Below are 13,566 nucleotides of genomic sequence, written 5' to 3'. Positions count from 1 at the left end.
CCTAAAGCATTTTACAGCCAATGAAGCATTTTAAATAGGTACCTACAGTTGTTTTTGAAAACATAGCAGTTAATTTATGCACTACAAAGTCCCACAAAAGTTCTGCGATTCTCACCAAATAACCTGTCTGTTTAGTGTTGCTGATTGAGAGATAAATATTGACCAGGATAACAGAGAATGCTCCTCCTAAAGGTCAAAATGGTGGCTAGGGGTATTTTACATTCTCCTGAAAGGGTTGATGTCGCCTGGGTTTACAATCTCATCCCGACAATTCCCTTAGTACTGAACTGGAGTGCCAACCTAGCTTTTGTGTTCAAGTCTTATCGTGGGAATGAATGATCAGACTCTGATTCAGAGGCTCCCCTCTGAGCTAAGCAGAAGACAGTAAAGCAGTAAATGTATGGAAAATATCTTGATTCAGCTTGTTCATGCATTACAAAGGCTTGGTCTTGTAAAAAGCATTGAAACATGTTTGTTGAGCGAGCTTCAGAAAAAAGCGGTAATCAGTTTCTTTGTAATATACTGTCTTTGGATGAGCATGATACAGTCCAGCATACCATCAATGCAGTCAAATATGTTTATGTTCTGCACTACAAAATTTAAAGCATTTCTACAACCTTTGCAGATTCAACAAGGAGAACAGGTGAGTGATGTGCATTGATATTCAGTAGAAGAATGTAATGCATCTACAGTTGCATCACCTGTCAATTCTGCTGAGCAGCTTTGCATGTTTTCCACCTCTGCAAAACTTTCCACGAGTATCTTAGCTGGAAGATCTATGCTGTCCACCCATTGGCAAGCAGAAAGAGCCTCATTATTGTGTTGGATGGCATTCCTCTTCATTTTCACCATCTTGTGTAGTCATTGCCTGCTTGAACTCAGCAAGGTGGAAACACTTAGGTAAAAACAATGACTGCAGATGCTGGAAACCAGATTCTGGATTGGTAGTGCTGGAAGACCACAGCAGTTCAGGCAGCATCCAACGAGTTTCGAAATCGACGTTTCGGGCAAAAGCCCTTCATCAGGAATAAAGGCAGTGAGCCTGAAGCGTGGAGAGATAAGCTAGAGGAGGGTGGGGGTGGGGAAGAGAGTAGCATAGAGTACAATGGGTGAGTGGGGGAGGAGATGAAGGTGAAAGGTCAGGGAGGAGAGGGTGGAGTGGATAGGTGGAAAAGGAGATAGGCAGGTAGGACAAGTCCGGACAAGTCAAGGAGACAGTGCTGAGCTGGAAGTTTGGAACTAGGGTGAGGTGGGGGAAGGGGAAATGAGGAACCTGTTGAAGTCCACATTGATGTCCTGGAATTGAAGTGTTCCGAGGCGGAAGATGAGGCGTTCTTCCTCCAGGCGTCTGGTGGTGAGGGAGCAGCAGTGAAGGAGGCCCAGGACCTCCATGTCCTCGGCAGAGTGGGAGGGTGAGTTGAAATGTTGGGCCACAGGGCAGTGTGGTTGATTGGTGCGGGTGTCCCGGAGATGTTCCCTAAAGCGTTCTGCTAGGAGGCGCCCAGTCTCCCCAATGTCGAGGAGACCGCATCGGGAGCAACGCGATGATGTTAGCGGATGTGCAAGGAAAACTTTGATGGATGTGGAAGGCTTCTTTAGGGCCTTGGATAGAGGTGAGGGAGGAGGTGTGGGCGCAGGTTTTATAGTTCCTGCGGTGGCAGGGGAAAGTGCCAGAATGGGAGGGTGGGTCGTAGGGGGGCGTGGACCTGACCAGGTAGTCACGGAGGGAACGGTCTTTGCGGAAGGCGGAAAGGGGTAGGGAGGGAAATATATCCCTGGCGGTGGGGTCTGTTTGGAGGTGGCGGAAATGTCGGCGGCTGATTTGGTTTATGCGAAGGTTGGTAGGGTGGAAGGTGAGCACCAGGGGCATTCTGTCCTTGTTACAGTTGGAGGGGTGAGGTCTGAGGGCGGAGGTGCGGAATGTGGACGAGATGCGTTGGAGGGCATCTTTAACCACGTGGGAAGGGAAATTGCGGTCTCTAAAGAAGGAGGCCATCTGGTGTATTCTGTGGTAGAACTGGTCCTCCTGGGAGCAGATACGGTGGAGGCGGAGGAATTGGGAATACGGGATGACATTTTTGCAAGAGGTAGGGTGGGAAGAGGTGTAATCCAGGTAGCTGTGGGAGTCGGTGGGTTTGTAAAAAATGTCAGTGTCAAGTCGGTCATCATTAATGGAGATGGAGAGGTCCAGGAAGGGGAGGGAGGTGTCAGAGATGGTCCAGGTAAATTTAAGGTCAGAGTAGAATGTGTTGGTGAAGTTGATGAATTGCTCAACCTCCTCGCGGGAGCACAAGGTGGCACCAATGCAGCTATCAATGCAGTGGAGGAAGAGGTGGGAGTGGTGCCGGTGTAATTACGGAAGATCAACTGTTCTACATAGCCAACAAAGAGACAGGCATAGCTGGGACCCATACATGTGCCCATGGCTACCCTTTTGGTCTGGAGGAACTGGGAGGATTCAAAGGAGAAATTTTTAAGGGTGAGGACCAGTTCGGCCAAACGAATGAGAGTGTCGGTGGAAGGGTACTGTTGGGGACATCTGGAGAGGAAAAAACGGAGGGCTTGGAGGCCCTGGGCATGGCGGATGGAGGTGTAGAGGGATTGGATATCCATGGTGAAGATGAGGCGTTGGGGGCCGGGGAAACGGAAGTCTTGGAGGAGGTGGAGGGCGTAGGTGGTGTCTTGAACGTATGTGGGGATTTCCTGGACTAGGGGGGATAGGACAGTGTCAAGGTAGGTGGAGATGAGTTCAGTGGGGCAGGAGCATGCTGAGACAATGGGTCGGCCAGGATGGTCAGGCTTGTGGATCTTGGGAAGGAGGTTGAACCGGGCAGTGCGGAGTTCCCGGACTATGAGGTTGGAAGGTGTGGGTGGGAGATCTCCTGAGGTGATGAGGTTCTGTATGGTCTGGGAGATGATGGTTTGGTGATGGGGGGTGGGGTCATGGTCAAGGGGGCAGTAGGAAGAGGTGTCCTCGAGTTGGCGTTTGGCTTCACTGGTGTAGAGGTCAGTGCGCCAGACTACCACTGCGCCCCCTTTATCCGCTGGCTTGATGGTGAGGTTGGGATTGGAGCAGAGGGATTGGAGGGCTGCGCGTTGTGAGGGTGAGAAGTTGGAGTGGGGGAGGGAGGTAGACAGGTTGAGGCGGTTAATGTCCCGGCGGCAGTTGGAAATGAAGAGGTCGAGTGCAGGTAATAGGCCAGCGCGGGGTGTCCAGGTGGATGCAGTGTGTTGGAGTTGGGCGAAGGGGTCCTCGGAAGGTGGGCGGGAATCCTGATTGTGAAAGTAAGCTCGGAGGTGGAGGTGACGGAAGAATTGTTCGACGTCACGGCGTGTATTAAATTCATTGATGCGTGGACGGAGGGGGATGAAGGTGAAACACTTGGCAGTTAGGCTTCCATCACTGTCTTCTTTGTCTTCATCATAAATCTGACCTTTGCAACAGTTGGGGTATACTCCCTGAACAATGGTAACACTTTTATCAATGGTGGATAAGGCAACTGGTCCCAATCTCTTCTTTCCTAGAGAGAATATCTGCTTTTCAAAGTGTTCCAAAATGTTTGCCTCATCTTTCAGAATAGTGGATAAACTCGCTGGTGCAATGTCTGGTTTGGCTTCACATCAGTTTTTCACTTACTCTAGTGCCCTCACCTTCTCTCTCTGATTAACAAGTCCTTTTCTCATAGGTCTAGCCATACTTGCATGCTTTGCTTGCTCTTTCACAGGGAGACCTCAGTGTCAAATATGGCTTGACTGTGATTTTGCACTTTTTTTTGTGGTCTAACTGTATTCTGATTGGTTGGAGCAGTCACATGACAAGTTTAGACAAGTTTGGCTGATCCAGAGTTAACGGTGCAGCATTCCTTATTTGAATCGATTTGATTTATTATCATCATCACGCATACCGAGATACAGTAAAGTGGGTTGTTTTGTGTGTTCAACAGGCAGATTGTACTATACAAAGTGCATCAGGTAGCAGAACATTGTGCAGAATACAGTGTTACAGCCGCAGGGAAGGTGCAGAGAAAGTGATCAACATTAACATTTGAGAGTCCATTCAAAAGTACCATGGGATTATCTTGGGAATCATTCAGTTGGATTTGCTATTGGGATGTTGGAGATGGCTGATGACTTTGACTCAATTTTAACTGAGTAAACAGTATGAGAAAATTAATCAGAAATATTCATCCAAATAAAACAGCACGTTATTAGGACAAAAGGACTCATTGTCCATAATTCTCAGGTAGGGTAGCAGAGTCAAGGCCCGTAGAATCAGTGAAGAAGAAATGAAGTGCTTCAGTGGAGAGGGGGATGTTTCCTGGACAGACTAACTAACAACTTTTCTCATCCATGTTTATCTTGTGAACAAGATTGTGCGCTACCTATCAATCCTAATCAAAAGAAATTGACTCAGTATCTCAGATATTGCAGATTGTTGAAATTCCAGTGTTCTCTCCTTTGTCACTGAGGTGACTGATAATGGAAAAGGACATTTTTAAAGAGGGATGTTGGTAAGATTTGGTGGAAGCCGCTGATATGTGTTCTTGCCTTTGCTAATAGGAGCCTGCGAAGACTTCTATTGAGATCATGCAATGATAAAGCTAAAGTTAGAGTTTACTGTCAGAAATATTGTAGAATACCTGAATTCTTTGTGTGCTGCCTTTGATCTGTCATCCCTGTTGAAGTGGATAAATACGTGGATAAACTCTGGTGGAAGTTTCAACTTTCTTGTTTCTCTGATTCCGAGCGTCTTCATCCATGATCTCATTCCAATAGCAGCTGGGTACCAAATGTATGATTCACCTGAAGGGATTGAACTTATTTGTTGGTCTTGGCTTTGAGGGTGGAAGGGTTTTGATGCAACATAGAAACAAAGTATTGTGACAGCTTGTCAGGAGACTCCTTAGCATGTGAGAGCTAGACATCTCGCAAGAGCATCATTCATCTACCATCATTATTTTCCTTAGTTTTGACTCTCTCTAATGTTAGATTCATGTGCACCAAGTATTAATCTGTTCACTGGTTGGAACATTGGAGACTGTCTAGGAAGTTTAGTACATTAGAAAACAAAATCAAGTGGAAGATTTTGTGCGAAATGAGCATGGAGTGGGAATAGAGGCATGTTGAGTGGAGAGAGGGAACTTTGCTGATTCCATTGTTGTGTTAAAAGGACTCACACTGTGTGTGGTGTTTGGCTGATAATGTCATGTGAAGAAGCTGAGGGGATTGAATTTGGTGAGATTTACAATGGTGCATTCAGGTTAATATAAATTATAAAAAAATTTTAATCCTGTTTTCACAATGTTTGGTTCACTGTGATAGTTCTTCCATTTACAGTACAGGATGTTTCACATTCTTTGTAGATGATCTGGAGACTTCAGACCTATCGTGGAGCATTGGGTTGGACTACTCCTTAAGCAGGAGACAGTCTCCCTGCCCCACATTTTAAGATCATACTGATTTACCTTGTTATTTCTGTGGCGTATCAGCATCAACAATAACAACTTGCTTTTATATAATACCTTGAAGGGAGCAAAGTGTCTCAATGTATTTCACTAAAGTCAGATTAGGGATGTTAAGATAGGTGGTTCACATAACGAGTTTGGTCAATGGCTTAAGAATTTAAGGCCTGTCTTATGTTTGGGGAGGCTAAGGAACATAATTTCAAAGGTGAAGGCATGGCCACATATAGTGAGGAAATTCAAACACTCGTATAACTAACATAAAGCTATGGATTTCAAGTTCATGAATGCAGCTGTATTCCGTGCATTTGAGTCCAATAGACAAACAGTAAATAAGATGCAAAGCTAATTTCAGCACATTTAGAAAACGAATGACTGGCTTGGAGCTGACTATGAGCGCAGATCTTACAGTAAAAGCATTTGTTTCAAGGATGCCGATCTGGCATTTACAATTATGTAGCTCCTCCACCTTGGACAAACAGATCTAACAGGCACAAGACAGGCAACCCAGTGAGACACGAATGCAAAATGAATCTGTGTGCATTTGATTGAGTGGCCTCTTTTGCAAAAATGCAGCCCCAAGTACAGTTCAGCAAATGTGTCTCACCAGCCTCAGCCTGAGTTGGTGTTCTACAAGCAAGTCTGGGAAAATAAAAAAGAAGTTCATGTTGAATCTTATGCAGACTCTTGCAGCGTTACTTTATGATAACTCCATTGACCTTCCGAAAATAGGATGATGTATCACAACCACAGTAAAATTTGGCATTTTTCCAATGCCTTTCACAAAGAGTAAAATCCCAAGGGTGTTCACGGAGGCATTATCAAAATGAAACAGGACCAACTCAGACCAAATCACTGGGAGAATGCAGTGTGACAGATACTCCCCATCACTCGAGACACCATTATACTTGACGTTGCCACAGTTCCCACCTACATGACATTTGCCATCATCTTCCTGCCAAGTATGTGTATGTCACCTCCATTTGGCCAACTCATGATTGTCATGGTTTCAGTCTCCACAACCCCTCATTTGAGAATTTCCCTTCAGCTCACTTGCTTTCCTCCTTTGAAATCTTTATCAGAAGAAAATAATAAACAGATACAGGAGTAATCTGCTGTACCTTTTTATGATTAATGCTGATGTGGTTATGGTAAGAACCCTACTTGCTCACCTGCCTGATTCCCCCAGTAATTCTTGTAGATCTAACTCAGCCTTCGGTACATTCAATGGCCCAGCTTCCACTATGCTGTAGGGTTCAAAATTTTAAAGCTCAACAAGCTTCCAAGAGAAGAGAGTTCCCTTCATTTTAGACTTAAATGGGACAGACCTCTTATTCCAAAACTATGTTCCCAAGTTCTTAATTTCCTCATGAGGAAACATAGGCTCTATCTTTTCAAATCCCCTCAGATTCTTATAAATTTCAATGAGATTCCCTCTCGTTCTTCTCAATACCAATGAGTACAGGTCAACCAGCTCAACTGTTTCTCATAAGATCATCTCTTCATAGAAATCAAACTGGTGAACATTCTCTGAACTGTCCCAAATGAAAGTACATTCCCCCCACTCCTTAAAATAGGAGACCAAAATTGTATGCAGTACTCTTAAGCTTTAATTGTAGCTTTAATTTGAGGTATAACTGAGTGCATGGCCACCCCTCCCAGTGATTTGGTCTGAATTGGTCCCGTTGTTGTATAGTGGCTGAAAGGAATCAGATATATTAATAATTTTTCCTTCCCTCTGAGTGCTATTCTGGAAGGCTGGATCAGCAAATGGCCTTCTCCCAGGTCTTTAGGCTTTTGATCACTTGCAAGCTAGTTGATTGCCTGTTCATATGCCCTTTTAGGCATCTCCTGGCATTAACTTGCCCCATCTCTCCCCCCACATCAGCTCAACTGAGATTTCAAACTTGATACGCAATGTGAACATTAATTTGGAACCTGCAATGTGATGTTTGAGAAGCAGTGAGTGTACAACAATGATGTCTGAAATAATGCATCAAAAGTGATTGGCAATATAAATGGACAGTAGAAGATTGCTAGTCTCTATATATTTCACAGGAGCTGTTTATTTGATTTCTGTACAGTCTAAATAAATGTTCCAAACTGTGATTGAGCATGACATTTCTTTGCTCTCCTGAGCTGTAACATATAATTTAACACATTTTTCTTATTTTGTCCCAGAGCGCCAGAGATTATTTTGGGTTTGCCGTTTTGTGAAGCCATAGACATGTGGTCATTGGGATGTGTTATTGCTGAACTATTCCTTGGATGGCCTTTGTACCCAGGAGCACTGGAATATGACCAGGTAAGAGGTTATTTTTAACTGTCACACGCAACTGCCTCATAAGGGAAACCACCAGCTCACCAAGGCTAACTGGCTTTTGAGTGATCATGTTATGCAATTAAAGGAGTAAGCAATGTTTTGCTGTTCTAAATTTTATCCTTTAATTAGGAGAATATTGTTACATGTTTAATCTGTTTTAAAATGTTACATTGCTAAACGAAAAGAAAATGTCTTATTCAATGCTTAGTTAAGGTCAAACTTCAATCAGGGACATAGGGAATCAGGTGCCTTTGATCCATAGTTACTGGTGTTATTTTTATTAATGAAGGTCTAAGTGCTGTGCATGAACTAAAGTAGTGGATACGAAACTGACCAAAGAAAGAAAAAACTTCTATTTATATAGTGCAATATATAATGGGTAGTGCTTTCACCTCTAAGTCAGATGGTTGTGTGTTCCAAATCCTATTCTTGGGTATGAGCACAAATTCTAGGCTGGCATTGTTGTGAACTGCTTCTGGAGTGCTGCAGTGTCAGAATGGCACCTTTTGGATAAGATGCTAGACTGAGGCACCTTCTGCCGTCTCAGTTGGATGTATTTTGCTTTGGCTATTTGAAAGTAGAGTGAGGTGCCCTTGCCATTACATATCCCTGAAAGATAATAACAAACACATTATCTGACTGTTTACCACATTGTTGTTTGTGACTATAGGAGCTTGTTGGTTGCTGTATTTCCTATGTTATAACAAAGACTACTTCATTAATATTCTATTGGCTGCAAAGTGCTTTGGGATGTTGTTTAGTCAAGAAAGTGCAATGTAACTGGAAGATTTTCATGGAATCACAGCTATACTATTGGGGGGGGGGGGGGGTGGGGTTGCTCCACCAAGTGCATGTAAGTTCTCTGGATTTGGATGTGGGAACATCATTTTAAGGGTTACTATTGTCACAAAACTTGTTGGCAAGATGAATTATGAAGAGGGAAAAAAAAGTGGGTTTTTGGACAAGTTGAGTGAATGGGCAAAAAGCATGACAGGTGAAATATAATGTGGAAAAATGTGAAGCTATCTATTGTGGTTGGAAAAACAAAAGTGAAATACAAAACTGTTCTCTTAAACAGTGAGAGACTGGGAGTGTGGATGGACAAAATGGCCTGGGTGTCCTTGTTCACAAATCACAGCAGACTACCATGTAGGTGGAAGTCTTATGTTAGTGATGAAGGTAAATCTGTTGGTCTTTATTGCAAGAAGGTTGAACACATAAGTTAAGATATTTTGCTGCAATTGTATAGATTCTTGGTGAGATCACATCTGGAGTATTTTGTACCGTTGCCTTATCCAACCTAAAGAAGGATATACTTGTATTGAGGGAATACTATAAAGATTTCCCAGATTGATCCCCGGGGTTCCAGGGTTGTCCTATGAGGACGGATTGAATAGACTGGTCCTGTGTTCTCTGCATTTTTGAAGTATGAGAGGTAATCTCATTGCAGCATTACAACCTTGTTTCAAACATGCAACAAAATAGCTAAATTTCAGAGGTGAGGTGAGATGAGGTTGATGCCCTTGACTGGGTGTAGCATCAAAGACTCTTTGCAAGGGCTGGAATTAGTGGGAATAAGGGAAAAGTTCTGCACCTATAGCAAAAAAAAAGGATACCTTATATAATCATGTATAGGTCAATGTCACATATAAGCCAACCACTTACGTTTGGCCAGAAAATCTCGTATTTTCCATATATCTTTTCTATACATCGACCCTAGTTCTTCACAGTTACAGATCAACATTTATGATTCAGTGTGCCTCCCTGTTGCACTCCACTCTGGCTTTCCAATCTGCTGGCTGTACCGCTCCATTCTGGGTCTTTCAGTCTACCAGCCTACACGCTCCGCTCCAGGTTTTCAGAATACCTGTCGTGGTATGACAATACAGGGTGACTAGTGTATCCGCGGGGTTGATTTCTACGGTTTCAGTTACCTACAGTTTACTGGGGCCTGAACATATTACAGAGAATGTTCCAGAATCAGGGACTGGGGCTGCCGGGAAGGTAATTTTTCCATTTTATCTATTTTGTAGATAACTATTCATCCCCTCAAAAACAATACCTCGTGTATAAGTCAACCCCATAATTTCAGATTTTAAAAACTGTCTTCAAAATTCGACATATACACAAGTACATATGATAGTTGTGGTTGTTGGAAATTAGTTGAATCAATTCCAGGATACCTTTGCAGGAATTCCTCAAGTTTGGGGCCTATCCCCAGTCATCTTTAGCTGCTTCATCATAAGATGAGAAATGGAATGTTCACTGATGATTGTACAATGTTCAGCACCATTTGCAACTCCTCAGATATTGAAGTAATCCATGGCCAAATATAGAAAGGCCTAGAAAATATCCAAATCTGGACTGAAAAGTGGGAAGTAACATTTACATTCCACAAAGACCATCTCCAACATGAGAGAATCTAACCATCTTCCTTTGACATTCAATGACGTTACCATCACTGAATCCCTCACTATCCCCAGGATACCATTGACCAAAAATGGAGCATGATTAGCAATATAAATACTGTGAAATTAGGACAAGTTAGAGGCTTGGAATGGTGCAGTTAAGTAACTCCCTGCTGACTCCCTGAGGCCTGTCCACCATCTATAAGGCAAAAATCAGGAGTGTGATGGAGTTCTCCTCACTCTGATTCCAATAGCCCTCAATAAGTTTAATACCAACTGGGACAAAGGACTATATCCTCAAGCATCTACTCTCTCCACCATAGTTGCTCAGTAGCACTGTATACATTATCTACAGGATGCACTGCAGAAATTCATCAAGGCTACTTAGAAATTATTTTCCAACCCACAATCACTACCACCTAAGGACAAGGGCAGCAGATACTTGGAAACACCATCACCTGCAAGCCACACCAAACTATTCACAATCCTGACTTGAAAATATATTGTTGTTACTTCGCCATCATGGGTCAAAATCTAGAATTATCCCCCTGATGGCAATGTGGATTTATTACAGCACATGGACTGCAACAGTTCAAATTGTCAACTCACCACTACCCTCTCAAGGGCAACGATGCTGGCTAACTAGAAATGTCCATCTCCCATGAATAAATAAAAAACATTCTTGCAAAATTTAAAAAAGGCTTAACAGATTGGTGCAGAAAGGAAGTAGGATGAGATTTGGCAGTGATGATGTCAAGAACCAGGGACATAGTGTCAGAATATAGAGGGTTGTTTAAGGCTGAGCTGAGGAAGCATTTCATCACTCAGAATTTCCTGGATCTTTCAAATTACTTGCAGGGCTGTAGAGGTTCAGTCATTGACTGTGTTGAAGACAGTGATCAATAGATTTCTTGATGTTAAAGATATCAAGGGATTCGGATTCGGATGTTGAAGAATGGGAATGAAGTCTAATATCAGCCATTATCTAGTTGGAAGATGGAGCAGCTCCAGAGCTAAAATGGTCTATTCCTCGTCCTGTTTCTAATGTGACTTTGAGCAATACGGTGTGACTATACTATGGCTTTAAGAGTATATTTTGTTCTTTTTTTTAATTGAAAAAGGGTTAAGACAGAGGTGCTGAGCAGAATGTTCCAAGTCAATAAAGTAAACAGCTTGTGAGGCCTTGGGTTATTTTTTAAAGTTAGAGCAATAAAGGCAGCCTGAATGGGTGGGGTCAAGCTCTCACAGAACCAGGATTTTTAGTCTTAGCTTTCAGTAATTGCTGAGGTCTAGAAGCTGGATGTGGAAACTCTTTTTCCCCTCTCTCTTACAGCTGGGGTTCTCTTCCTGCTGCTAGAATTGCATATGAGACAATCTGTTTTACTGAATTTACCTTTGTCAAAGGTGTGTTTATGGTATGTAATATTGCATTTGTATTTAATATAGTTAGTTGTATTTAATATTTTGTTCAGTATTTCGATAGAGTGACAGTTTTGTTTAATATTTTGTCTGTATTTTAATTATCGTGTGTGGATAAAGTGTACTTTATTTCAAGCCTGGTACTTTGACCAATCAAATTACCTCTGGAGAACAATGCCTTACACTTACCTGTAAGTTAAGAAAATGTTAGGGTCTAGACAATCTTCTTCATATATTTTGTAGGGGGGTTTGGTCTGGTCTTAATCCTCTGCTTTGTCCCTGCAGGTTTATTTCTATCCAATTTCCTGAAATTAATTTTGAAGAATTATCATTGTAATGTAGAAAATGTGGCACCCAAAGTTTGCACAGTAAGGTTTCACCATCAGCAATGAAGAAATCGGCTGGATATCATCTGTTTTTCATGAGGTGGCTGTGAGAGATATTAGTTAAGGTGATGGGAGAATTTCCCTGCTTTTCTCTGAATAGTGGAAAGTGAGGTAGAGACATGAAAAGAGCTGAGTGGGAGAATTCTAGTGCTTGGGGCATGATTGGATTTGAGGTTTAAAAAAAGGGTTTCTTTATCTGAACTTACCTTGTGACATGCTGGATCTTGTTTTCTTTTCTGATTCTGTTTTACGATTTGGTTCAGACAATGGAGTGTTTGTTATCATCAAACAAATACATTTATTGCACATAGATCATGATATAAAGTTCCTAACATTGTTAAATTAGTTTACAGCTCAATGACATTGCAATTATAGGGAAGTGTGAGAAAGGCACCCTGAATTAAGAAAAATCACTCCTTAAAGAATAAAGGTTCTTGTTTGTGTTGCTTTCTGGCCATTTTCCCCCCATTCTAAAAGTCATTTTTGAGGATCTAGTGTGTGGCACAACGAAGATACCTGGATGAACAAAAGAACCCCTAACAAAAAGATGGTGCCGTGGGATCTTTTCCATCCATCTGAGAGGACAGAAGAGGCCATGAACAGAATTCAAAACAAAGGTAACAATTCTAAAATCAAGAATTTGCTTGACCAGAAGTCAGACTGGATCAACGAATGCAGGGATTGATATCAAAATAGGGTTCACTGCAACTTAAGACACTGGATGTCCTGGTTTACTGAAGTTAAAATGTCGGACACCAGCCAGGCGTCCACTGGAATAGTTGAATCTAGAGGTAATGTAGGTAAGGATAACGGTGAGATCAGAAGCTGACCAAGGGATAAAATAGTATACTAATGCTGAGGCAGTTTCACTATGTATACCCTAAATAAACTTTTAAAACTTTTGAAGACTTCTCTGAAGCTCTGTTTCCAAGAAAGAAGAGCACATTGTTCTTTGCAAATGGGTATAATTTAATTCTTGTTTAATTTTCGCTAACCTTTAATACCTTTGATATTTCTTTGAGAGAGGAAGAGAACTAAGTTGCGAGAAAATTTCATGAGGTGATCTGCGGACACTGGGAACGTCAGCTTAGATTTTTGTGGTCATGTTTCAGGAGAGGAGTTTGAACGAATGACCTCTGACTCATTGGCAACATTTTACTCACTGAGCCACAGAGGACACATTGATTTTGACAAGTTAGCAGATTTAATTTGGGAGAGATTGCTGCAGTTTTTACTATCACAGGAGTAAAGAGTTGCAGGCGGATGAAGGAAGGTGGATGATCAGCGAAAATTTATGATCCTTTCTACCATGCTTTACTTTCCTTTAACCTGACGTTTTTGATGATGACTGAACTCTCTGCTTAGGATAGTAATGTGAATTAGAAAAGAACTTTTCTTCCTTCAGGTGAAAAATGCCAGCAAGTAGTTGCTGGCCCTTTTCATTTTGTAACTTTGATGTTTTTTTCACTGTGTGTTCCTTGAAAATAATTATTTCTTTATGATATTTTCCAGCTCAACATGTATTTTGTTACATAGAGAGTTCTGGCGCTGCTGAGTGATGGAATATT

General features: G+C 42.1%; 1 protein-coding gene across 4 annotated transcripts in view; it reads left to right on the top strand.

Moving 5' to 3' along the window:
• The window catches only part of hipk3a (homeodomain interacting protein kinase 3a), a 268,064-nt gene that overhangs the window by 193,987 nt on the left and 60,511 nt on the right, over positions 1–13,566 (top strand). For all 4 annotated transcript variants that reach the window (XM_072592556.1, XM_072592555.1, XM_072592553.1 and 1 more), the window contains one exon: positions 7,644–7,767. In XM_072592556.1, the coding sequence (XP_072448657.1) occupies positions 7,644–7,767 (124 nt within the window). The remainder of the gene's footprint in view (positions 1–7,643; positions 7,768–13,566) is intronic.

The sequence above is a fragment of the Chiloscyllium punctatum genome, chromosome 22 (genome assembly GCF_047496795.1).
Source record: "Chiloscyllium punctatum isolate Juve2018m chromosome 22, sChiPun1.3, whole genome shotgun sequence".
NCBI lineage: Eukaryota > Metazoa > Chordata > Chondrichthyes > Orectolobiformes > Hemiscylliidae > Chiloscyllium > Chiloscyllium punctatum.
This window is presented reverse-complemented; position numbering and strand designations above follow the sequence as displayed.